Genomic DNA, 27,261 nt, shown 5'->3' on the forward strand with positions numbered 1-27,261 from the left:
CACAACAGAGGACAGAACAACTCAGTCAACGACCCCAGCCATATGCTGGAAGTGAAAATCTGGGCAAACAGAGACTCTAAGCTGGACTATGTTAACAGTCGATTCTGCAGCGATTTCATCGTGCTTAGAATGGCAAGACTGACAGCAATTCATAACTGTTGAATTATCAAAACCACTTGAGCAGGACCCTTGGAGCATGCCCCACATCGGGGACCTGGGATGGGTGTGAAGCTGGGTGGGGCTTCTCCCTTTATCTCCTCCTTTACCCCAGATACAGAAAAAAATAATAATAACAATGTGGAAACAATAGTCTGACCCACTTTCCTGTAACCCTTAACCTTTTGTGCCCCAATCGGCTATGTAAAGATTGTCAAAAATAAAGAAAAAAAAAGTGAGATAGAATGGAATTAGAGATTCAATTATAGAGAGAAGCCAGAACAATTTGACCTTTTTAAAAAAAGATTTATTTTATTTTAAATGAAAGGCATGGTGACAGAGAGGAGAGACAGAGAAGTAAGTCCTCGACCCACTTGTTCACTCCTCAGATATCCACAGTGGCTGGAGCTGGGCCGAGCTAAAGCCAGGAACTTCCTTGGAAACTCTCACGTAGGTACAGAGGCCCAAGAACTTCAGCCATTCTCTTTTGCTTTCCCAGGCCATCAACAGGGAGCCGCACCGGAAGCTTCACCTACTATGTCACGTAGCTGGCCCAAATGGTAAGATATTTTAAAATTCTGAAAAATCAGAAACTGTAGGTACTTTTTCACTCAAAACTTTGAAGTGTGTGCTGGTGAGATATGTGTTCTCACCACGTGAGGGAGCTAGAGAGCTGTTCCCAGGGCCTTTCTGTAAGCAAGAGGCGTATTTTAAAGACCAGAATCTGAGGGATATTATTCAACTCACAGAAGAAAACCTCCCTGACTGCGTTTGGATGGTGTTATATTCTGGAAAGGACAAAGAAAGCACAAACTACAAAAGAAAAATATCAATTGGATTGTATCAAAAGTAGATTGCATCAAAATTGAGACTTTCTCTTAAATAAACAAAAAGGCACCCTGGCTGTAGGCATTTGCCTAGGTTGCATTGTACCTAGGTCAGTGTTACACTGCTGGGATAAAAGCAGCCAATAGCTGGCAGGCATGCTGGACTGGGCTAATTCCAAACTTGCGTTAACTATGCCAGTATGCCAACATAGTTGCCTTTTCTTTCTTCCTTCCTTCCTTTCTTTCTTCCTTCCTTTCGTTCTTCCTTCCTTCCTTCCTTCTTTCCTTCCTTCCTTCCTTCCTTTACAATATTTATTTATTTTTATTACAAAGTCAGATATACAGAGAGGAGGAGAGACAGAGAGGAAGATCTTCCATCCGATGATCCACTCCCCGAGTGACTGCTACAGCTTGTGTTGCACCAATCTGAAGCCAGGAGACTCTTCCAGGTCTCCCACGTGGGTGCAGGGTCCCAAAGCTTTGGGCCGCCCTCGACTGCTTTCCCGGGCCACAGGCAGGGAGCTAGAAGGGAAGCAGGGCTGCCAGGATAGAACCGGCGCCCATATGGGATCCCGGGCGTGCAAGGCGAGGACCTTAACCACTTGTGCCACCGCGCCGGGCCCAGGAAAAGTATTTCTAAAATGCTCACCCAGAGGAGCAGGTGCTACAGCACAGGGAGGTTGAGTTGTGACAAAGCTGATTCAAATTTCACAACCCTTGGCCCGGAGCAGTGGCCTAGCGGCTAAAGTCCTTGCCTTGATCACACCGGGATCCCATATGGGCACCAGATCTAATCCCTGTGGCCCTACTTCCCATCCAGCTCCCTGCCTGTGGCCTGGGAAAGCAGTCGAGGACGGCCCAATGCCTTGGGACCCTGCACCCGTGTAGTAGACCCGAAAGAAGTTCGTGGCTCCTGGCTCTGGATTGGCTAAGCACCTGCTGTTGTGGTCACTTGGGGAGTGGATCATCGCACAGATCTTTCTCTCTGTCTCTCTTCTCTGTATATCTGACTTTTCAATAATAAATATTTAAAATAAATAAATATTTAAAAAAATAAGCAAATCTGTTGGTTCACTCCTTAAAATAACTGCACCAACCACGCCTGGGCCAGGTAAGAACAACGAGCTGGCTTTCCCAAGCCGCATAGGAGGGAGCTGGATCAGGAGTGGAGCGTCTGAGACTAGAAGCAGTGTTCTGTGTCACAGGAGTAACAAGCTACAGCTTCACCTGGTGTGCCACAGTGTCAGAGCCACACCTATTTCACATCAAACATATCAATTCTTCTGCACATTAGGTGTGTTTTGTATCAAATTGTATGTTTTTTAAATTATGCAACTAGTACTAGATTATGTGTGGTGTGTGTAAGGACAAGTAGGGCAGAAAATTATGCGAAAGATAACAAACCGTTTTTTTTTAAGATTTATTTTATTTTTATTGGAAAGGCGGATATACAGAGGAAAAGAGGCAGAGGAAGATCTTCTGTCCGATGATTCACTCCCCAAGTGAGCGCAACAGCTGGAGCTGAGCCAATTCAAAGCCAGGAGCCTCTTCCGGGTCTCCCACGCGGGTGCAGGGTCCCAAGGCTTTGGGCCGTCCTCCACTGCTTTCCCGGGCCACAGGAAGGGAGCTGGAAGGGAAGTGGGGCTGCCGGGATTAGAAGCTACGCCCATATGGGATCCCGGGCGTGCAAGGCAAGGACCTTTACCACTGCGGCATCGTGCCGGGCCCCAAACCATTCTTTTTTTGAAGATTTATTTTCTCTTATTGGAAAGGCCGACTTACAGAGACCAGGAGAGACAAAGACCCTTTCTTTCACTGACTCAGTCCCTAAATTGTCACAATGGCTAGAGCTGAGGTTATTTAAAGGCAAGAGCTTCTTTTGGGTCGGCCACGTGGATGTAGGGTCCCAAGGCTTTGGATTGTCCTCTACTGCTTTCCCAGGCCAGAAGCAAGGAGCTAGATGGGAAGTAGAGCATTGGGATATGGACTGGCACCCATATGGAATGCCAGTACTTGCAAGATGGAGGAATAGCTAATTGAACCATGGCACTGGACCCAACGTGAGCCCTTCTTGCTGTATCACTAATGCTGACCTCTTTACCTGACGGAGTCTGTGTTTAGTATCAGCCATTCTCACAGGCAGTTGATCGAGTAGGATCTGAGGCTTTGTGAAATGTCAGGTTTTTTCGTTTGTTTCAAAGGCAAGCCAGTATTTGTTTTTTCACATGCTAAGGCTTCTGACTCTTTTTATTATGAAAAACTCAGTTGTTGGGAAACCCACAAGAAAAACTCTCCAGTTATTGCCAAAGGACAAGTCATTCCATGTGAAGAAATCCCATGTAACCTTTTTGCCTCCCTCCACCCCATACCACATCACGAGAGAATTCTGGCTTTTTACTAAATGCTTATCCCATCATTAACTTCCTTTGCCTGTAATTCTGCACAGGGTGAATCTAATTTTAAAAGGTTTGAAATGAATAGCTGATGGCTGAGGAATATAAGCCATGATCCCGGTATGTAAGCTCCTGGGGGGTTGGCAGCTGTCCCTGTGGAGGAACTGAGTGAAGGGGGGATGGGGAACCCTGCAACCCCACCCCCCCAGATGCATCCGTCCTCGCTTCTGTGTAATGATGTCACACATTCCAAAGGCGATGAAACTACAGGGCTATTTTGGGAGCCTCTTTTTAATGGTTGCTGGCCCCTCACTGGAAGAAGATTCCTGCATGAGGCAGAGGCTGAGTGGTACTCACTGCTCTGAGAGGAAGTGGGTTCAACCAGACAGGATGTCAGATCCTGCACCTCTGGGGAGGGGAGTTGGGGGCTTGACCAGAAGTGCTGCTGTGATGCTTGGCTCTGGAGCCCGGGGGAGGGGGTCTTTTAGAGGAAGAAGAGAACACTTGGGACAAGCCAGTGTCCTCGAGGACAGCTGGGGAGAAGGAAGTCTCCACTTCCTTTGCAATCACAGTCCAGGCTCCTATAGTGTCTGGTATGAGAGTTCACGAATCTCCAATCTCTGTTCCAAGGGCAATGATTCAAATGTTGTCATCATTTTCTTTAAAGGCTTGCTTCTCCCCCAGTGGAAAACCCCTGCAACATCATTTTCTTGGCAAGATTACAAGCAGGAAATTTAAAACAAGAGTGACTCTTCGCCTTAGATTGATCTGAGAGTTGTGATAAGAACATGTGGGAGCGATGCTACCTTCTTTGCATTTCTCATGTTTCTTTGTTTCCATCTGCTTGAAAGTTAGTCTCACACACACACACACAGACACACACACACACACACATACACACTTACTTTCCACCTACTGGTTCATGCCAGACAAATGCTCACAATATACAGGGCTAGGCCAGGCACAAGCCAGGGTCCCAGAGCGCCGCCCAGTGGTCTTTCACAAGAGTGGCAGGGACCCAAGGATTGAATCATTGCTGCCTCAACAGGAAGATGAATCAGATGCGTAGTAGCTGGGCTTGAACTGGGGATGTGAGCATTTCAGGCTTAACCTGTTGCAATCAGTCCCAACCCTGGAGCCATATTAAAGACTGCCCATCGCTCTCCTATAATTCACTCTCCTTCTGGGGCAGACAGCTCATAGAAACCTGCAAATATCTGGGAGAAGTTTCATTTGCAGCAATGTACTGAGTGCCTGGCCCATGGTCCTGGGTTTCTGTATATTTTAGGATCTTCCAAACTATAATTGTGGGTCCATCCATGTGCTTTGTAGTTTTACATGGGCCCAGGGATCATGGAATCTCTTCCCTAGCAGGTGCCCCAATGCTGTAATTGTACAGCCGTCTGTGAAATAAAATACTCCGACTGTTATTAGAACACTAACACTACTGCATAGGGATTACTGCCCAGCCACACATACACACACAGCTATGTACCCTGTTCCTCTCCAGGCTCTGTCAGAACAGGCAGAGCTGGGAACTGCACCTGACATGAGGCTTTGCCTTTGCAGAGTAAGAGGTTGAGCTCATTTTAGGAGTTTCTTTCTTTAAATTTTTCTCTTTAGTATTGGAAAGCCAGAGTTACTCAGAGAGGAAGACACAGAAAGAAGAGATTTTCCATCTGTTGATTCATTTCCCAGCTAACCGCAATAGCCCAGGCTGGACCAGACCGAAGTCAGAAGAAGTTAGGAACTTCTTCCAGGTCTTCCATGTGGGTGGCAAGGACCCACATATGAGGGCCATCTGCAGGGAGATGGATGGGACGTGGAGCAACCAGGACACAAACCAGGTGACCACACGGGATTTTACTGTTTCAGCAGGCAGCTTTTCCTGTTACAACACGACACTGGCTTCTCATTTTAAGAGTTTAGAGCTGGGCCCGGCGCCGTGGCACAAGTGGTTAAGTCCTCGCCTTGCACGCCCGGGATCCCATATGGGCGCCGGTTCTATCCCAGCAGCCCCGCTTCCCTTCCAGCTCCCTGCCTGTGGCCTGGGAAAGCAGTCGAGGACGGCCCAAAGCTTTGGGACCCTGCACCCGCGTGGGAGACCCGGAAGAGGCTCCTGGCTTCGGATCGGCATAGTATCGACCGTTGCGGCTCACTTGGGGAGTGAATCATTGGACGGAAGATCTTCCTCTCTGTATCTCCTCTCTGTATATCCGCCTTTCCAATTAAAAAAAAATAATAATAATAAAAGAGTTTAGAGCTGTGTTATAAGAGTTGTAGTGCCCAGTCTCACAGCTTTACAAAGGGGAAACTCAGTCTCAGAGGGCTAAAAGGGGTCCTCCAAGGTCACTTACCTAGTTACAGGTAGAAGGTATGTGCTCTAATTGCCAGGACAATCATCATTTACGAAGTTTCTGCTATTTAGCCGGATAGTAGATGGGTGAGATGAGTTTACATAATAGTCACCGAGTCTCTCCAATGAGGAAGATGCTGAGAGTCTTGGTAATTCCACAAATAACGGGTAGGAAGAAAAATCGCTGGGGCTCAAACCATTGCCCTTATGAGATGCTGGTGTTGCAAGCTAACACTTAAGCCTGTTGTGCCACTGCCCTGGCCCCATGCAAGACAATTATTCACTCCCCAAATGGCCACCATGGCCAGGGCTGGGACGGGCTAAAGTCGGGTGCCTGGAACTCGATCTGGGTCTCCTACACAGGTAGCAGGAACTACAGTATTTGCTCCATTCTCTGATGCTTTTCCAGGAGTTGGGTGGGAAGCAAAGTACCAGGACTTGTACCAGGCACTCTGATATGGGATGTGGGCATTCCAAAAGGGTGGCTTCACTGGCTCACCCACACTGCCTGCCCCAGGGTAAGTATGCTTGAAATCCAGATTGCTTTCCAGCAAACTTTTTTTTTTTTTAAGATTTGTTGATTTTTATTACAAAGTCAGATATGTAGAGAGAAGGAGAGACAGAAAGACCTTCCATCCGGTGATTCACTCCCAAAGTGACCGCAACAGCCAGTGCTGAGCTGATCCAAAGCCAGGAGCCAGGAGCTTCTTTTGGGTCTCCCACATGGGACATGGGTGCAGGAACCCAAGGCTTTGGGCCGTCCTTGATTGCTTTCCCTAGATCACAAGCAGGGAGCTGAATGGGAAGTGGAGCAGCTGGGACATGGACCGGCACCCAGAAGGTGTGAGCAAGGCAAGGACATTAGCCCCTAGGCTATCACTCCTGGCCCTGATACTGACATTTTAGAAAAAGTATTTATTTATTTGAAAGACAGAGTTACAAAGAGAGGTTTTCTGTCTGTTGGCTCACCCCTATGGGCTACAATAGTGAGAGCCAGGCCTGTCCAAAACCAGGAACTTCTTTCTGGGTCTCCAATGGGGAAGAAGGGGCTCAAGCACTAGGGCCGTCCTCCAATGCTTTTTCCACGTACATGAGCAGGGAGCTGCATGAGAAGTTGAGCAGCAAGATCTTGAACCAGCACCAATCTGTGATGCCAGCACTGTATGTAGAAGCTTTACTGGCTCCATCATGGCACTGGCCCCTAATACTAACAATTTTGCATTTAGTATAGATAAAATTAGTCACTGCTATGCACACATGCATGCAGACTCCTCAATTCCTTTTTCAAATTTTTAAAGTATTTATTTATTTGAAAGGCAGAGTTACAGAGAGAGGAACAGAGTGAGGCAGGTCCTTTAATTTACTGGTTCATTCCTCCAGATGGCCACACCAGCCAGGGTTAGACCAAACTGAAAGCTGGAAGCCTGAAACTGTATCCAGCTCTGCCACTTGGGTGCAGAGGTCCACCTTTCACATTCTCCCAGGTGTGTAAGTAGGGAGCTGGATTGGAAGTGGAGCAGCTGGGACTCCTACTAATATTCTAGCTGGGTGCTGCATGTCAGTGGTGCCTCAGTGCTACCTGCTGCACCACAATGCTGGCCTCATATCTGTTCCTATACACTGTCAGCTATGGGACTGGCCAAGGAGTGGGAAGGCCTCGGTTAAAGGATACAAAGTAACTAAGATAGAAAGTCTGGAGCTCTGCTGCACCACACAAAGGTTACAGTGGATGGAGTTGTATTTCAGATTGCCTTTAGGTGAAATCTTAGCTGCTCATCAGAACAGAGTATGTTAGAGGTAGGTTAAGTTGTTTCATTTCAGTGGCCGCTTGACGCTCCATATGCATCCCTCACATCACATTATGAATTTCAAATATGCACAATGAACGTTGTTAGACAAATGGGTGCAGAGTGTTCACACTAACACCTCCCATTCCAATGCAACAGCACAAGGTCTTCTGCTTTCCCAATCTGAGACATCTAGCTTCATTAATGTTTCCTTTATTTAGCTGTTTTATCTGTCGTTCTCTATGCAACTGCCCTCTCATGTAAACTGGCTGTTCCTCCCTGGCAGACCCTGGGGAGGGCTGCTTCCCTGGCCTGCAGGCCTTCACTGCCAGAGTCCAGCTCCAACCGAGTTCGGAACTCGAGAAGGGTGCATGTATAGGCCTAGAAAAGAAACGGACCACTACAATTTCAGGATTATAATGGACAATGCAAGAAAGATGTCCACTTTATTTATACAGAAGCAGTCACAAAGGCTGGCACAGACTTTTCACACCCGGTCAAAGAGACATTCCTAAGGATAGTTCTGCCAGTTGTTTCTCCTCGAGGCAGGATATCAGCCATCCTGATCTTGTGGTCAGGAGGTTCTCAATAGATGGCACATATCAATCAGCAGCAATCCTACTACAATCCTCATTCTACAACTTAGTCTTGAATCAGTTAAGGGAGGAAGTGAAATCACAGAGGGAGGGACCTAAAGATCAAGGAAAGAGGGAAAGAATAGATTCCCACAACACCTAGTGACTTAACACCCTTGATTAGCATATGGTCAATGGGGGCAGCTGAGACAGCAAAAATAGTAAGAGGTCTTTTTGCTAACACGTTATCAGCAACATCAACTTCCCAGCTCACACTGATAACAAAAACTAACTCCGCAGAGGCAGACAATGCCTAAATAGATTACAGAAATCTCAGTGGGGTTGTCCGGTGTCCATGCAAAGGGAGGTGGAACTACCTTCAGGTGGATGCAGAGACATCTGCCGGGCCTTACCATGCAGCGGGAAATTCCTCGTGGCCTTGCCTGCAGTGGAACAGTTCTCCTTACACCTTTGTGTCTTCCACACCCACTACACGGACTCCAGCAATTCACCCTCCTGGGGTTGGCATTGGCCTTCCAGGCTGCCAGGTGCAGGTGCTCCTGTTGGGTTCTGCACGCTCCTGATGTCTTCAGGAGTGACTACCAAGGAAGGAGATGGCGAGGAGGAACACTGTACATTTTTAAATGATGACTGTGGCCATTAAGTTCGCTATTTCCACAGCAAGTTTCATAGAACTGAAATTCTTGGATCAAGCAAAGGTTTTTAAGGTTGTAAAAGCTTGATCCATTCACTGTCAAAAACTACTGCACCTGGGGCCCGCGCCTCACTCCATGGGTTGACTCTCTACCATGCAAGTGCTGGCTTCCTATATCCCTGCTGTTCCACTTCCCATCCAGCTCCCTGCTTGTAGCCCGGGAAAGCGGCAGAGGATGGCAGAAAGCCTTGGACCCTGTACCCGCATGGGAGACCCGGAAGAAGCTCCTGGCTCCTGGCTTTGGATGGGCTCAGCTCTGGCTGTTGTGGCCGCTTGGGGAGTAAAACAGTGGATGAAAAATCTTTCTGTCTCTTCTCTCTTTAAATCTTAGCTTTCAATAAAAATAAATAAATTCTCAAAAAAAAAAAAAAAACCTGCACCGATCTGTTTCATAAGCGTTGAGCATCCATCTCCCTGTGTTCCGTCAGTAGTGTAAGAACAAACGAACTCTTGTACATGTGTATGCCCGTTTGGGGCCAAGAGTCCGAATAGTTTTTTATTCTCGCATGCTGCCCCTCGTAGGGAGACCCAAGGATGGGTCTTCTTCCTGACTTATTGTTTCATCTCCATCACCGCGTCTCGGCCCACTGGGGGAGGTCCAGTTCCCCTAGGCCTGGCCCCCCGGCGCCCCCAGCACTAGGACACCCACCTGGGACCCTTCCCTGCCCCCTCCCGGTGCGTGCACCTGGAGCCTCGCGGCAGCAGAGGGCGCCCTGGAGCCCCGTGACGCATTTCCGCGTCATCTGCCGTCCAGCTCGGCTGCCATTGGCTGTCGTGCGCGGCGGGGGCGGGGCCGGGCGGGCGTGTGGCCAGGCGTCGGCCGCCCTCCCTGCGCGGCTGCGCGGAGCGGCCCGATCGCGGCGGCGGTGGCGGCGGCTGCACTTTCCGGGCGCGGGTGGCTCGGGGCTCCGCGGGTGCGTCCGAGTCCAGGGCTGGCTTGGCGGAAGCGGGGAGCTGCGGAGCCGCGCGCGCCGGCGGGGCGGCCCTTGAGCTTCCCGGGCGAGTTCGGGCCGGGGTCTCCCTGAGACCCCCTTACCCTCTGACCGCTCACCCCTAAACGGACCCCGGCCCCGCGCCGCCAGAGGGAGGAAGCAGCGGCTCCAACATGCCCAAGAAGAAGCCGACGCCCATCCAGCTGAACCCCGCGCCCGACGGCTCGGCGGTGAACGGCACCAGCTCGGCCGAGTGAGTGCGGGGGGCCAGGCGCGGGCAGCCGGGGCTCGGTGACTAAGCACGGACGGCGCGGCCGGGAGCCGCGTGTCCCCCGTCCCCCCAGGCTCCGCCGGCTGCTGTCCCGGGGGGCCCGCGCGTCCTCCCCTGCGTGCCGGACACCTGTGGGGCCCCGGCGGACTCCGCAGTGCCCCGTGGGCTTTCCCCGGCTGATTCTGGGGGCGCTCCGCCGTCTAGCTCCGAGGGAAAACTAAATACAAAGCCTTTCCTGTCGTTGTGGGACCCTTCATTCATTCCCCAAGCCGGCTCCTGGCCGGTATTGCTAACCCGATGGCTTTTGCTCACTTCGCTAGGAACCCTCCACTTTAGATCTGAGACTGGGTTGGGCTGACACCCCACGCGGGCTCAGACCTGTCCAGGCTCCCGTCGGTTTCTGCTCGCAGACCACTGATTTCATTAACTCTCCAGGCAACAGCTTGATGGGACCGCTCTGGGTTCCCATCACTCCCTCTCTTGGATCTTGGAGACGACATGAACGGGGTTGCATATTTATTTTTATGGGGAAGGCAGATTTACAGAGAGAAGAGACTAAAAGATCTTCCATCCACTGGTTCACTCCCCAAGTGGCCACAATGGCCGGAGCTGAGCCGATCCGAAGCCAGGAGATTCCTCTGGGTTTTCCACGTGGGTGCAAGATCCCAAACCTTTGGGCCATCCTTTATTACTTTCCTGGGCCACAAGCAGGGGGAGCTGGAAGGGAACTGGAGCAGCTGGCAACTGGGGGAGCTGGAAGGGAACTGGCTCCCTTAAGTGTTGCTGGCTCCACAAGGTAGAGGATTAGCCTGTTGAGCCACTGTGCCGGCCCAGAGTCTTGATCTTTGACCTGCACACGGCAGACTTAAGGAAGCTTAGCTGATGAAGGCAGGGTTGTTCTGCCCTGTGTGGCTCCTGATGCCCTTAGATTTTTGCACTTGGAAACTTGTTGCCTTTGGTGCTGATCCCTGTATAGGTGTGAGCTCAGCCAGGCTCCCGGCAGACCCTCCTGCTAAGCCCCGTCCCCCTTGGGAACTGCAGGCTCTGTTTCCCACGGTGTTGTCTCCTACAAGTGCGTCTGTGTTTGCAACCCCCACTCCTGTTTAGTTTTAGGGTCTAGTGAGCCATCCCCTCAGTAGTGCTCCCTGTTTTCAGAATGAGGCTTGGGCCGCTTGCATTCTGAGCATGTGTCGGGACCCCACAATCAGCCTTTTCCCTGCTTGATTTGGAAGTTACAGTGGCTGTCATTGGCCGGGGAGGGGGTAGGGGCAAGAGCAATTTGATTTTAAGAAAGCTGCAGGAGAGGAGAAGAAGCTAGCAGGAGTTAGTGGCACAAGCATTTGAGCGGGAGTGGGAGGTGATCTGCGATATTACAAAGTTGGGCTCCGGGGCTGGTGATGGGGGATAGCACGTGAAGCCTGTCCCAGCTGCCCAGCTCTGGCTTCTGTGGCCATTTGGGGGAGTGATCCAAGATCTGTTGTTCTTTCTCACCCCTCTCCAACAATAAATAAATATCTTAAAGATTTATCTATTTCTGTTTGAAAGATAGGTTTATAGAGAGGAAAGACAGAGAAGATCTTTCATCTTCCGATTCATTCCCTTAATGGAAGCAACAGCTGGGGCTGAGTTGATCTGAAGCCAGAAACCAGGAGTTTTTTTCAGTCTCGCACATGGCTGCAGGGTCCCAAGACCTTGGGTGATTCTCTGTTGCTTTCCCAGGCCATAAACAGGGAGCTGGAAGGGCATGCAAGGTGAGGACTTTAGTCACTAGGCCACTGCCCTGGGCTCTGTTTGTTTTTAAGATTTTAGTTATTTGAAAGGCAGAGCAATATCTATTGGTTCACTTCAACAGCCAGAGCTGGGCCAGGCTAAAGGCAGGAGCCAAGAGCTCCTTCCAGATCTTTCATGGGTGGGTGAAGGGGTCCCCGTCTTTAAGCCTTCACTTACTGCCGTTCTAGGTGTCCTGGCAGGAAGCTGGGGCAGAAGCAGAGGCAGGAATTGGTCCCAGGCACTCTAGATGTGGGATGTGGGAATCCCAAGCTGCTTAATGTGCTGCACCACAACCCCAGCCCTTGGGGTAAGTGTTTTAGTCTTTTTCTGGGTTCATTTTAGTTTTTCCATGTGCAAAAAATGAGATTCCTACTAGAACTGGCTTTGGGTAGCTGTGATGCTGAAGGGATCTTGGTCCATGGTCAGCCCTGTGAGAGTGTTGGTCCCTGGCTGCTTCTCTAGGGTGACGGCGGGGAGGGCTGCAGGAAGTGGGACTGCCGTTTCGGGTGGTGGCGGCCGAGGTGTGTGTGAAGGTGCTTTTGCTCCTGGACCGGCCGCCCTCCTTAGCTGCGTTTGCCATGCCATCTGCACCCACCTCCGTGACTCATCGCTCTGTTATGATGGGAGGCAGCTTTGAGTAGGCTGCTGGAGATAGACTGGGACTGCTCCCCCACACTCACTAGCACACATCTCCACATCTCAGCCCTCTGAGGGTTTCTGGGCCCTTCTCTGTGCTGCTCAGGATTTCTGTGGTCAGAGCCCGAGCATGCTTTTGAACACTGTCAGTGCGAGCTAAAGAGGGAAAAACACAGACGTCTTGGTACGGTACTGGTAAGGTTGCTTTTCTCCAGTACCTTGGGGTTATCTCTAATTTACTCCTATGAGGAATGGATTTTAGAGGACATTTTGGGCACAGAAATACTTGTAGTTACATTTTTCACTAATTCTTAAAAATTATTTATTTATTTGAAAGAGTCATAGGAAGGAGAGGCAGACAGATTTCCACTTGCTGGTGTACTCCTCAAATGGCTTCAATGTCCAGAGTTGAGCCAATCCAAAGCTAGGAGCCAGGAGCTTCTTCTGGGTCTCCCACGTGGGTCATCTTCTACTGCTCCCCAGGCCACAGGCGGGGAGCTGGACTGGAAGTGGAGCAGCCGGGACACGAACTGGTGATCATATGAGATCCCAGAGTGTGCAGGGCGAGGACTTTAGCCACTAGGCTGTCTTACTGGGCCCTCCATGAATCTTTTGATGTATCTCTGATGTTCCACATTCAGAGATGGAGCTGGGTAATATGAGATCTGAAATTTATGCCGTTTTCAAAGTACTTAAAAAGAATACAAACAGTTTTCTTTTGCAAATTTTGCCAAAACACATAAGCGTATTGCTATGGTCCTCGGTGTAATGAAATAAATTGGAACAAGATCGTGTCTTTGCTCTGTTTAGAATGCTTTTCTGGATGTGGGTGTCAGGCACAGCCACTGTGGAAAAGGGGAGACCTGGGTGGGAGTTCCTGACTTCTGGCTCCAACCTGACCCGGCCCTCACTGAGCAGGCCCGTGTAGGCAGTGAGTCAGAGGGTAGATTTCTCTGGGTGTCATTTCTCTCTGTAAGTCTGCTTGCCAACTAAATAAAACACATCTATAAGAAGTTTTTCTGGTCCCATTGCAATTATAATAAAACCCCAGCTCCTTCGGTTGGAATGGGAGACCTGGACGAGCTGCCTGCCTGACTTGTCTCTCCGTTTCCCTCCCTTCCTGCTCCTCCTGTCTTCCTCCGCTCTGGTGCTCTTTCACTTCCCCTCTGGGGTGGACCTAGCTCCCTTCAGGTCCTTGCCCGGCTGAGTCACCGCTCCCTTTGCCCGCTAGGGAAGAAGCAGTCTGTGCTGCTTGCTCTGCTTCAGCCTCAGTCCTCACAGGTGCTCGCTGGCCCCCTCAGCCCAGCTGCCTTTTTTTTTTTTTTTAAGATTTATTTATTTTTATTGGAAAGTCAGATTTATAAAGAGAAGGAGAGAGAGAAAGATCTTCTATTTGCAGGTTCAAGTGGCCGCAGTGGCCAGAGCTGAGCTGATCTGAAGCCAGGAGCCAGAGCTTCTAGGTCTCCCACATGTGGGTGCAGGGTCCCAAGGCTTTGGGCCTCCTCTACTGCTTTCCCAGGCCACAAGCAGGGAGCTGGATGGGAAGTGGAGCAGCTGGGACATAAACCGGTGGCCATATGGGATCTCGGTGCATGAAGGATGAGGACTCTAGCCACTAGGCTACTGTGCTGGACCTGCTTTTTTTTTAGGCCATGTTTTTGGGGGTGTCTTCCTGATGCTGTATGTGGGTCTGATTCGTTGCTTCTTTGGGTACAGAGAGCCAAGGATGTGCAGCTCCACCTTGCACGTCAGTCATCTTTGCTGCCATGCCCACCATCCTGGTCCACCTTCGCCATATCCTCTTGGGTCCCTGGGGATGGTTGCTGTGAAGTGGACTCAGAAGTGGGACCATGAGTTCTTGAGGGGACCCGTTGCCTCTCCTGCCAGGATGAGACTTCCCTCACAGAGCCTCATCTCTGAAGGGTTGTTCTTCAAAAACATGGCCTGCAGGCTCCCTCCCCAAGTACAAGTCCCAGGAGAGACCAGGCTGCGGGCCAAGACCTTGCCAGGGCTCTGGCGGACCCAGCCAGGCCCTGTGCTGTCCGAGTTGTGGTTTTCTGTGCTGTAGGTAAGGTGATAGAAGCTTTACCAGCTTGGCTTCTAATGCCCGGCCCTGCTGAGGAAAATCCTTTGCCTTGGTGTTGTTGTATTTGTATCTTTCAAAAAGATTTTGAAAATTTATTTGTTTGTTTCATAACAAAGTCATTATTTTGTTTTTCACATTCAATTCAGAGGTGAGGGGGTGGGGACTGCAGATCCCTGTGGACCTCTGGGAGGGATGGAGAGGGCCAGGGTAGCAGGGGTGAGTGAGATGTGCTCCTGGGTGTTGTGGGTATAGAGGGGTGGGGGAGAGGGTGTCCCTGTTGTTCCTTGGTCTGTTGACACCCCTCGGGGTGGGGGTTTTGAGAAGGCCCTGGGGGTGTTGAGAGGTCACGGTCTAAGAGATGACACATCCTGTCAGTCCTCAAGTCCTTACAGGGTGTCTTTATTCTCTCTGTGTAAGTTCTAAGCGCCATTGGCCGTCCATGCCTGCCTCACAGACCTAGGTGCTGTGCCTAGAGCTAGCCCTGAAGTGTTGTACCACCCACTTTTCTTGGCATCCTTTGAAGAGGCACCTCCGTTGGATTACAGGATCCTGTTGTCTGTCATGTGCCTTTGGGTATGTCAGATGGGCTTTGTGGGCCTCATGCATGGCCTTTTCTGAGATGGGTGCTGGGATACCCAGGAGTCTGTGAGAGGGCTCAGCATGGGATTTGTAGTTTAGATCCTGGGTGCTTATGATGGTGGTCATTGATGCAGTCAGTGGCAGTGCCATGTTCAGAGCAGGAGCAGCTGACAAGTAGGGCCTGCTAAGCCTGTGGCCTCGGGAAGCTGACCGTTGTCGTTGCCACAGCCATAGAATTGACCAAGAGATTCAACTTGGTCCATGATGAGATGTGTGGGGCTCTTTTTTAAGATTTTTTAAGATGTGTGGGGCTCTCAGACATTCAGAGTCCACTTGCACAGACTTTGCAAGAAGGGGATGGGGACCCAGGAGGAGAGAAGCTGCTGGCCTGGCCTTACCTGTCCACTTCCTGGGTTCCCGGCTTTGGTCCTCACTGAGTAACCCTGTTCTATCCCCGTCCTCGCCCTCCGCACGCTGCGTCCTCCCGCTGTCTGCTCTCACTCTGCTCTGTGTCTGCAGTGTCCTCCCCCATTTGCTGGTGTGATGTTATCTTTTGTTTTCTGTTGTCGGCATGGTTCTAGCTTCTGTGAGAGCAGGTACGGTGCCCAGCATGTCTCCCCAGTGGTTAGCACAGTACCCGGTATGAATGAATGATTGAATCAATGCTACGCAGTTTGAAGACCCAGCCTGGGCTTCACCTCCCGTGTCTGTGGCTTTTTCTGAGTGTCTCCGCGCAAGGCTTGTTGTTATGTCACCTCCTAATCCCATCTCCTCCTAACTGACCGTGGCTATTCATTGAGCCTCGTTGTCCTCATGTGGACAGCCAAGGTGGTGGGAGCACAGGTATAAGCAGAGCGGCCAATGAGCCTCATTCCGAGTAGTGTATGGCAGTGACCATTGTGCTCGCTGTAGTGCTGTTCAGGGCAGGTGTGTGTTCTGAGGAGAGCTTTCATGTCTTCCTTCTCAGGAAGTTGAATGTTCTATTCATTTTTAAAAATTTATTTATTTGAGAGGCAGAGTTAGGGAGGAGGAGAGAGAAAAATCTTTTTTTTTTTTTTTTTTTTTATTGGAAAGGCGGATATACAGAGAGGACGAGAGACAGAGAGGAAGAACTTCCATCCAGTGATTCACTCCCCAAGTAAGCACAACAGCCGATGCTATGCCGATCAGAAGCCAGGAGCCTCTTCTGGGTCTCCCACGCGGGTGCAGGTTTCCAAAGCTTTGGGCCGTCCTCGACTGCTTTCCCAGGCCACAGGCAGGGAGCTGGAAGGGAGCGGGACTGCCGGGATAGAACTGGCGCCTATATGGGATCCCGGGTGTGCAAGGCGAGGACCTTAACCACTTGTGCCACCGTACCGGGCCCGAGAAAAATCTTTTAAATGTTTCCTCTCCCCAGTGGCTGCAGTGGCTATGGCTGGGTCAGACCAAAGCCAGGAGCCTGAAACTTCGTCTGCATCTCTCACATGGGTGGCAGGAGTCAAAGGACTTGGGCCATCTTCTGCAACCTCCCAGGTGTATTAGCAGGGAGCAGCGAGCTAGGCCGAAAGTGAAGCAACTGGGACTTGAACCATGTGGGACACCAGCATTGCAGGTGGCAGCTTGATTTTCTGTGCCATCATGCAAGTCTCTCTTTTGTTCTTAATCTTGATAAATCATGTTGATTTATATTTATACATTTAGTATGTTTGCTGTCCTTCAAAATCTAGCCTAAACGTGCAGTTAATCAAGCTTGGGGACCCAACTTCCTGTTTATAGCAATTGCAGGGACAATTTAGTGACACCAGGAGGAAATAATCAGACAAATTCAGGATGTGGAGCGTTTGCTAAGACAACCCAGTTGATCTCATGAAAAGCAGTGCTCTAGAGAGAGACGGGCCTATCTGACATACTGCCTAGACCTCAGCTGGGTACTGGCTCACAGTATCAGGTGCTGTGGTGCAGTGAGTTAAGCTGCTGCTTGGGACACCTGCATTCCATATTGGCGTGCTTGGAATGGGGTCTGCCTCAGTTGCTGATCCAGCTCCCTGCCTGGGAGGCTTGGACAGTGGCCCAAGTGCTGGGGCAATGGCTGCCCTCATGGGAGATCCAGATTGACTTCCAGGCTCTTGGCTTTAGCCTGGTCCAGCTGCTGTGAGCATTTGGGGAATGAACTAGTAGGTGGAAGATATGTCGGCCTGTCTGTCAGTCTTTCAATCTTCTTTTAAACAGATGCATACAACTTGAGGGGGAAAGAAAAACAGTAGTCATGCCCTCTTGGGACCATGGGGGAAATTTGAAGCATGTGAATATTAATTTCTTTTAGCTGTAGTAATTGCTCCACTGTGTCCGAGAAGAAGTGACACAAATCACCTCGGCTCCTGGTTTCCTGAGGAAAGTGGCCCTGCTGTCTTGCAGAGGGCAGGGTCTCGGGAGACCTTTGCTTCTCTTATGGTCTGCGGGCCCCTCACTCCCATGCCTGTCCCACATATGGCGTGGGAGTGTCTGAGCAGAAGCAGTTAGCAGCCTAACGTTGTATATCACTTCCTTTCTTTAAAAACAGAAAGACCATGTTTGTGAATGCCGTGTTGGAGATTCTGTGGGAGAACTTGTGTTCATGCGGGCAGCTTATGTGGAGGTGATGCAGGAAAAACATTCCACGTGCACGACCAGTGGATGAGCAGATGGGGCCGGGTGCTCTCAGTGATGTTGTTGGTTAGTTGTGGGTTTTCCTGTTTCATTTTATTTTATTTTTTTCCCTCTGGAGTGACACAAGCCACGCACTAGATACACTCTCACTCTTTGATGAAGCTCACTTTAGTACCTTACTCTCTGACTTTGTGCTGTTTTAGTCTCGCCTCTGTGCAGTGGTAGTTCTTTCCCCCAACATGCTGGTGAAACGGTGCTAAGGATCCACAGACGTTTTCAAATAGTGGGAAGCCAGTGAGGCCAGCCTGGCACGAATGCTGAGCTTGTGGGGGTGATGAGGAGAGAGACCAGTGTCGTGGCTCAATTGGCTAATCTTCCACCTGCAAACCAAGCATCCCACATAGGCGTTGATTTGTGCTTTGGCTACTCCATTTACTATCCAGCTCTCTGCTTGTGGGAAAGGCCTGGGAAAAGCCTTGGGACCCTGCACCCACAAGGGAGACCCCGAGGGGGCTCCTGGGTCCTGGCTTCAGATCAGCTCAGCTCCAGCCATTGTGACCATTTGGAAAGTAAACCAGTGGATGGAAAATATTTCTCTCTTTCTCTCCTCTGTAAATCTGCCTCTCAAATAAAAATAAAATATTTAAAAAAAAAAAAAAGCTTACATGCCGATCTTGTTTCTTGATTTTTCCCTTCCAGAAATGGCTGAGTTTGAAACACCCTGCTGCTGGATTGTATTTGACTTCATGTCTTATGTCCTGGTTTTGCTTCCCCAGAGCCCAGCAGAACCCTTGGAGGATTCCTCCGGGGATGAATGGCGTTTTGTTTTAAGACAGCAGGTGTTCACCCAGTCCTGGAGAAGGGCCAACTTCTGAAAATGCTGGTCCTGCCTCTCAGATGTCAAAAAGGGGGAGCACTTGGGACTAGAGTGACCGCTTTTTTTTTTTTTGTAATAAATAATTGCCTGATTAGGGACACCTAAAGACCCTAAATACCTGATTAAATATAAACACCTTTCAAAGGTCGTGAAATTCTCCAGGTTTTGTTGACTATCCCACTGTGTGCATTTTCAGATAGTTGAGATCAGTCAGCAAGTTCCTTACTCTTGATTTTTACACATGGACATGATCTTCACCATTGTCATTTTGATTGGCTGTCAAATGGAGTTTGTTAGGATTTGACTGAGCAATTGATAACTTTGTGAATGATATTGGTGGCTTCCAGGTTTTTAAAAACTGTTTGGTATTCCTGTGAATGGTTTTGAGCCGGTTTATTCTGTTTTACTTCTAGTTGAGTTGGTTCATCAGACCGGGGACCCTGGACCCAGTAACTGCTGCTGTTACATATTAACAGACTGCGAACCAGGTTACTGGGTGTGTGTTTGAACTCTTTATCCAGGTCTTTTTTTTTTTTTTTTTTTTGCTTTGTGTTTTGATTGTTTGGTAGATAGGGGCTCCTTTAAAAGTCAGCTTGCTTTCCTTTGCTAACTGTGGCTTTGAGATGGGGTTATTTTCTGTATTCCACCAATTCAGTGTAAACTGATATTTGTTGTGTGCTTCCTGAGTGTTAAGCCGCAGCAGGTGACCCAAAGATGAGTAAGGGTCTCTGTCTCTGAGCATCTTCAGATCCAATAAAGGAAGGAAGAGGGAGATGGCAGGAAACAAGGAGAAAGAAAGAATGATCACAAAATCAGAAAAGTGTCCCAAAAGAGGGGCTACAAAGAGCACACTGACCGAGCCAGTGCAGAGGGGGGAGACCGCCCGCCTTGTGGGGAGATTAGCAGAGCCGCCCCGGAGGAGATGACACTTGAACTGGGTTTTGGAGGATGGCTAGGATTTCCACGGGAATGGGAGGCGTGGCAGGAAGAACACACAGGATGAGCGGCTTCACATAAGTGGGAAAGCTTGGGATGTGCTCGGGAGCCAACCAGTGGAGTGCCGGGCACCCGGGTGCAGGGGCCAGAGATGAAGCTGGAGAGGTGGGTAGGTGGGCTGGCACTGTGGGAGCCGTCACAGGCACACTGTGCCGCCCTCGTGGCTGTGTTGTTAAAGGGACTTCTAAATAGTTTATATTTTAAAATTTTTATTGTATGGTCACTGCAGTGTCCCGTTGTGATTCATGTTGTAATCAGAGTAGTTATTCTTTGCATCTTCAAAGGCATGTGTGTTGTGGAACAAACTGCTTTTCACCGGTGTTAGGACAGGTCTTCAGCTAGCAAAGGCTTAGTTTTTTTGTCTCGCCTTTTCTCTCCCTTCTTTGGCTGACTCTTCTATCTGGAGTCCATGCATTTGGTGTGGAGTATGAATCTGAGCTAATTTCCTACAATGAGCTCTGTGCTCTCACAGAGGGTGATTTACTTATGGTTTATGAATTCATATGAATTTGTAATCAATATTTATCATTCATACTGTGAATATGATTGCTTCAATATGATTTACGTATCTGCCTGCTGTAGCTTTAGGTTTACCTGTACTTGTTGGTATTTGATCTGTGTTTCTAACATTTCTTCTTGATGTGCTTTTATATAGTTTTCCTAGTTGTATAATTTAGAAAGGCTGAAGAAAATTTGAAAATTTTTTATGGGCATAGCTTATTAATGTCTTCTTTTTTTCCTGTTACAATGAATTTCTTTGACTCTGGACTCTCTAATGTGGTGAGGGCCTGATCTAACTTTCTAAAATTTCTGAACTTCTGTGTCTTGAGTCTGTATTTCAAATACTTCTCGTTTTGGTGCTGTGGTGATTGGACATTTTTAGATCTGATTGTCCCTCCTGACCATGGTTTGATTTGTATGACTCGTGTATATCCTTCAACTCTGTTAGATTCACTTACATCTGGCATCTTTTTTGACCGGATAGATACACATTCCTACATTTGCCAGTGTCATCGGCAGAGCCTCTTTTCTATTCCAGGGCATTCTATATTTGTCAGTGGTCTCGTCCCGTGATGCCCTCAGTGGCCATTTCTATGTCTCAGAGGACCACTGTCAAGTCCAAAGAGGTACCCCAAGGCCCGTCTGGGCTTTTGTGGTTCCTTCGATGGAACCAGGAAAATAAGAGCAGCTGCCCAGCTTCAGAGAAGCTAGAGTGGCCAGGGCTGTCCGGGGCCGTGCACGGCTACCTTGCTGCTCACGGGGGTGGGGAGGTGAAGAAGTCAGCCCCCTTGAGCACAGGCACCTGCTGCGGTGGGAGGAGGTGGCCGAATCTTGCTCCCGACTCTCCTGTGTGTGTACATGATGTGTTTTCACTGGCAACAATTACTCATTTGAAAAATTTCCAAATTTATCTAGTACTGCATTTTGGTAGCTTTATCCAATATCCTTCAAAAGCAAGTGTTTTAAAAAAAAAAAACACACAATGCTTCCAAGTGCTTGTCCAAAGCTCTGGAGGAGTCACCCATCTGTGCCACCGCTCTCCTGGGCCATCGAGGGAAAGAGGAGAAGGCGACAGGGGAGGAAGGGGGTTTTCGTCCTTGATCCTTACTTAGGAGGAGCTCCTATTTTTAAGCTTCATAATGTCAAGTTTTAAAAGCAGTGGTTTTCAGAATAACCACAGGCGAAAGTCCCCTAGAAATGAGTGGCTTTCTGGAATTGACCTATTTTGGGTTTAGCAGTTACCAAAAAGAGTTTAGAATCTTGAACGCCCTGAAACACGTTTACTTTTCAGGCAGAATGGAACAGATGATTTAAGTCAATAGTCTACACTGGCTCCAGGCTCAGGTTAATTCTTACACTGGGAGGAGTGGAGGGAGAAGATAAGGCTCATTGGCTCTGCATAGTTGGTCCCCCGGGTTTGTTGGTTCATCAGGGTTCAGACTAATTCTACCCCCCTCCCCCCTTTGAAATATAACTTACAGACCCTGGTCAGTTTAGAAAGTTAGCTCAGGCGCTCAGCACATTGGAGTCCACAGTCTGCTTTCAGACCTCTCTGGAAGCAGTCTTTCAAGAATGCCTCTGTCAGAGGAGGCGGCCAGAATGCCACGGCCACCAACTGGGGGCCTTTTGTGTATAAGGCTCACTCAACATGCAGATTGGAGTCCTCCGAAATGCGAGCCTCTTTGATTCTAGCTCCTCTCAGCCTCCTGGAGTCTGTGGACTGATGGGGGCAAGGAAGCCGCTTAACATTCATTCTGGCAATTGTTGAGGCAGTAGAAAATGTATCCTGCCTGTCTTTGGCACTCCATGTGTCCACTGGTTAGTCCTGGCTATTGGCACCTGGGAGAGGTTCCCTTCACTGGTGAGGCCCTTAGCAGGCCTTGTGACATTTGAGATGGTAGCTTTCATCATTTTACTAGGACAGCCCTTCCACAACACAATGCCCTCTGCCTTGTTTTTGTTTTGGTGACTGAACCAGTGCTGGCTTAGCATGAATGCAGCTTGCTACATTTCTCTCAGAGTGTTTTAAATCATTGAATAATGGAATTAAAAAAAACACCCTAAAGTTATTTCCAAATCAAAGAGCTGTCATGTGCTTAACAGAGGCAGTCAAGGGTAGAATTAAGAAAGTACCAACCAGGAACTGCCAACAGGTGTTTTGGTTGAGCTGAACAAGCTCTCAGCTTGATCCTCCATCACCATCACAGGGAAGATCTGTGAATTCCTGAATGACAGATGAGGTGGAAGGGAGAGGGTAAACGGAAACCAGTGGTTCCGGAGGCAGAGCACTTGTGTTGCTGGAAGCTTGCCCAGCACCGAGGGCCTGGAACAATTCCTAAGCAAGTTGCTTTCTTGATAGACAAGCCTGCATCTGTGACTACCTCTGTAGGACCCCAGCTTTTAATCTGAGGCCGAATGAAAACAGATGCTGATTCAGAAGGATCAGGGAGGGTGAAGTTGGAAGAGCCTGGGACTCCTGCTAGACATTGTAACTGGGAGACGAGCTCCCGGTTACTGGAAGCCTTTCTGGTCTCTTAACACCCATTATCTTGAGTCTGCACCAAGGTTGTGCAAGAAAGCTTCGTATCCTGTTGTACCGAGGAGGAAAATACAGCTCCGGGAAGTTAAGCGAGATTGCACAACCAGTGAGTGGCAGAGCTAAGTTTAGAATCCAGGTCTGTTGCTGCAGATGCAAACTTAGTCCATTCGGCCCTCCGTGCACAGGGCCAGATGCTGGAGGTCTGCTCTAGAGCTGTGTGCTTCCAGATACCAGCCTCTGGCTACCCATGGCTTCTGGTAGTTCCAACAAATTAAAAAATCAGTTCCCGAGTTGCACTCACCACATTTCACAGGTGGTTACCGGTGGGCAATGGTTGCCGCACTGGAGTGCACGGCGTAGAATGCTTCTGTCATTGGGGGAAAAAGTCCCTGTCAGTGCTGCTGTGGGTGTCTGTCCATCTTATGCTTTTATTTCATTAAGTTTTATTGTGTTGAAGGATGGAGGAAGGAAGCAGCTTATTCAGCGTTATACTTCTTACTAATCCAGACCTTTGGATGGACTGGCTGGTAGCTTTTCCCATTCCTCATACTCTCCCTTAGAAACAAACAACAGCTTTGCTCAGTCTCTAGACTAGGTTTCTTTCTCCCAAGGCATGTGTTTTCCCAAGGTCAAAGGGCATGTCCGGATTAGTTTCTCCCAAGGAAATGAAAGATGCTTATTGGAAAAAAAAAATTCCATGGTTAACACATGAAATGCCACTGTATTCCTCAGCTCGTTTCCTGCTTTTCTACCAAGCACTTTGTAATTGCACTTGCAGCTGCTATCCATTTGTCTTTCAAATAATACCAACTTCAAAAACAGTTCCAGTGACAGAGGTATGAATATTTGGCAAACAGCTGCCCGTTACTTGCTGCCAGTTCAAATGGCTTTTGTGTTAGGGCCAAATAGATTTAGATCACAATTACAGTACATTTCTTACTGGTGTATTATGATTAAAATGTCTTAATAGCCATTGAACTGACATTTAGTATATACTTACTACATCCGTACACTAGATTTCCAGATGTGAACTGCAAGAACTTCTGCTAAAATGAGAAATGATGAGTGTATTATATAGACAAGTCGGATGCATTTTGCCATCCATTTAGCCACCTGGTTAGTCATGGAAGTCAGTATAATTGGTTTAAATCACAGCTCTAAAGTAAAGCGAAGAAACATGTGTGAATGTCTTGCCAGTAGATGCTATTAGACATATTCGAATTACACCCTTCAGTGTCTGCATGGCAGTCTGAAGTATGTGTGCGTTTTTGGTTTTATGGACATGTGGGAGCAAAAAAAGGAGGCATTGTACTGGGTTGGTATTTTTAGAAAGCCTAAATGTAATGTTTGATTTCAGTAGAACTAACAGGCTCATGGCTTTAGCGAGAGCTGTCTTTCAGAAACTGGTAAGTTAAAGTTCTGGGTGTCTCTCTTTTTTTTAAAATGTTAACGTCATGTGTAAGAATCTGCAGAGACAGTGAAAGGTGGAGATGTTGGAATGAGGCCAAGGTGCCCAGGAATGTGCCCATTTTCCCTGAGTGCCCAGGCAAGGGGAACGACTGTAAGGAGGGTGGGAGCAGCTGGAGAGGGGTCCCTAGGGGCCCTGACTTCTGGGTCACGTGGGAAGGCAGCGGACCCTTTGCAGAATCCCTGCTTTTTTCTTTTCTTTTCTCTTTTTCCTTTTCTTTTTTTGGTTGATTGATTGATTTGGAAGAGGGTCAGAGGGAGAGTTCTCCCACCTGCTGGCTCATTCCTCAAATGCCATAGCCCAACCCAGGAGCCCCAGAACTCCATCTGGGTCCCCCATGTGGCAGGGGTCCAGGTAGTGGGCTGTCCTTTGCTGTTTCCTTAGCAAGGAGCTGGAACAGAAATGAAGGGTCTGGCCTGGAAGCCATGCTCTGAACCATACTGCCTGCCCTTTCCTGTTTGGTTTTAGAAAGTGGATTCTGGGGCCCAACGGCGTGGCCTAGTGGCTAAGGTCCTCACCTCGAATGTGCCAGGGTCCCATATGGGTGCCGGTTCTAGTCCAGGCAGCTCCACTTCCCATCCAGCTCCCTGCTTGTGGCCTGGGGAAGCAGTCAAGGATGGCCCAAGGCCTTGGGACCCTGCACCCATGTGGGAGACCTGGAGGAGGTTCCTGGCTCCTGGCTTCAGATCAGTGCAGCACCGGCCGCTGTGGTCACTTGAGGAGTGAATCAGATGGAAGATCTTCCTCTCTGTCTCTCCTCCTCTATGTATATCTGATTTTCCAATAAAAATAAAATAATTTTTTTTTTAAAAAAAGTGGGTTCTGACTTGTAGCATCTGTGAAAGGCTGATGGGACTTTAGAGCCAGCAGCCACTCACCTCTCAGCAGTGCTTGCACTGAGTGCTCTGAGTGCAGTAAAAGGCCAGCTTCCCTGTTGTGTGTTGAGTGACAGCTCCTACAGTTATATTTGAACCCAGAGACCAGCCCCTCTTCCAGAATTGTCTAGAAATCTCCAGGCTCTGGTGCTTTGGAATAATAGTGCCTTGTGTAGCACAGAGGCACGATAGCACGAGGGTTGAGCTCCTTCTCCGGTGCAGCTGTTCACTTGACAGGAGACTGCCCTGCACTGCAGCGTCCTCTCTCCAGAGGGCTGGGGCAGAAATATTACTTACAAACAGGAGTCTGCAGTAATGTCTAGGAAAGCCCTTGCCACACAGTGCATTCTGGCATAGACTCCTCCCAGTCCCTCTGGGACACTGTCGGCCTGCCAGTACCACCCAGAAGCTCAGCAGCTGTCTCCCCTGAGTTCAAGTAGATTTCCAGGGCTATGTGTGTGCAGGGGAAAGCATGGTTGGTGGTTGAGGAAGGGTAGTCTCTGGCCTTTGTGACATAGCTAGGAGACAAGCCCCTTCCGGTAACTGAAGCCAGACGTTGGGCATCACTGACATTTTCCTCAATGGGCGGCATCATGAAACCCAGATCTCTGCATGTGGAAGCTCACTGGGACTCCCAAGACCCTTCTGTGGGCGCCCCCGCAGTGCTCTGGGCACAGCCTGCCACACTGACTGTTGGGACTGTGTCTTGTCCTTTCCCCCGTGCCAAGCCTACTCCCTGGCATCTGGGGTGGTGGGGTTGAATGAGTCAGCAAATCTTGAGCCTACAGAAAGAGGGGTGGGGCTGTTTCCAAAAGGCAGGGTGGGCCGTTGGTGGTGATGGTTGATGGTTCTCTGTCTACAACATGCTGGGTATGCATGGGTATCGGTGTTGGTGGCCGTGGTGGCATTTCCTCTGAGCTCTTCCCCTCCCAGACCCATGAGGCATGTCTGGTGATTGCTATCTCCGCCTCGGGTAGATAACCAGTTGTGGCACAAGGACCTGTGCATGTTACACAGGCTTCCATGCTGCCTTCTCAAGCCAGCAGGTCCTTCTAGGTCAGCCCCTGATGTCAATGCCATTGTCCCTGTTCTGGGCAGTGTCTTTGGACCCAGGCCCGGCCTCCAAGAAAACCTGGGGCTGTTTGATGAGCCCGGCGTGCAGCTGAGCCCTGTGCTGATTCCTAACAGGTATGCTGCACCCTGTAACGGGTACAGGACACCCGTGGCGTCTCACATATCCCTTCATTCCCCTCCTGGGACTAGGGTGGGACAGATGGCCACAGGCAAGGGATTCTCATCTGTACATCCTCTCTGCAAAGCATTCTGGGGCAGAGTTAAGCTTGCACATTGACACCATGTCGATACCGTGGGTTCCTGCTGCTGGTAGGCTTTCACACCCTGGAACTGGATAAATCGCGCTGCCACGGAGCCCGTTTAGGAACAGAGCTTCATGTCACTGTAGGCGGCTATGATTCCCAGCCCTACTCCCCCAACAAGCCTCGCACCCACTAATCAATCTGGGCTGATGAGGTGAGGGCTGGGTGCATTAATCACCCTTTTGTGCACTGTCCCATCCCCTGAAAGTACAGCTGCCTGTCCTTACATTTCAGCAATGGAGGAGGGTGGGGCAGTTGAGCCAGCCACATGCACTTGTGTGGGGGAAGAGCTCCAGGCCCAGGGAGACTAGGGAGTTGGCTGGTGAAGACAGGTCAAAATGCAGGGCTCCTGTTTTCTGCCTGCCCTTATATGTTGCTTACAAGCAAGGCAGTGGCTGTGAAGTGCTCAGTTTGAAATGGATGAAGGTAAAGTTGCACATATACGTAGTGTTAAAGGCCTCTAGTGCAGGGTGAATTGAGTCCCTGTTTGCACACATTTTCTCTTGAGGCATCTTTGGAAGACCCATTCAAATCTGCATAGATTTTTAGGTGCAGCCCAGGGGTTAACTCTGTGTGGGTTTTACCAATAGGATTTGGCTTTTGCAGAGAGAAGAAAAAAGAGGCAGAAAAAGTATATTTGAAAAAAGGTGATTGTTTGTTACCTTGTTTCTTAACAGTTCTTCTTCAATAATAGAATCATGCCTTTTGGCTCTTTGATCCTGAAGATTATCTAATTTTAGGTCTCAGACATGAGGGCCCCAAAGGCAAGTGTCCAGGCAGATGTGGGCCCTGAAGGCAAGTGTGCAGACTGCCAAGAATGACTCACATGCAACCAGTGGTCCAGGTTGAGCTGTTTGTTGCAGGCATTTCAGTGCTACTGCTGCTGCTGGTTTTCCTTTCTTTTTCTTTTTAAAAAGATTT

The 27,261-nt window shown here is 49.3% G+C and overlaps 1 protein-coding gene across 1 annotated transcript in view; it reads left to right on the forward strand.

The window, feature by feature from the left end:
- The first annotated feature begins 9,680 nt into the window (after positions 1–9,680).
- MAP2K1 (mitogen-activated protein kinase kinase 1) overlaps positions 9,681–27,261 on the forward strand; it is a 65,471-nt gene continuing 47,890 nt past the window's right edge. Inside the window, exon 1 of the mRNA XM_040969935.1 lies at positions 9,681–9,994. Coding sequence (XP_040825869.1) covers positions 9,915–9,994 — 80 coding nt within the window. The 5' untranslated portion in view covers positions 9,681–9,914. The remainder of the gene's footprint in view (positions 9,995–27,261) is intronic.

The sequence above is a fragment of the Ochotona curzoniae genome, unplaced genomic scaffold, assembly GCF_017591425.1.
Source record: "Ochotona curzoniae isolate NIBS_2020 unplaced genomic scaffold, NIBS_Ocur_1.0 scaffold_4701, whole genome shotgun sequence".
Lineage (NCBI taxonomy): Eukaryota > Metazoa > Chordata > Mammalia > Lagomorpha > Ochotonidae > Ochotona > Ochotona curzoniae.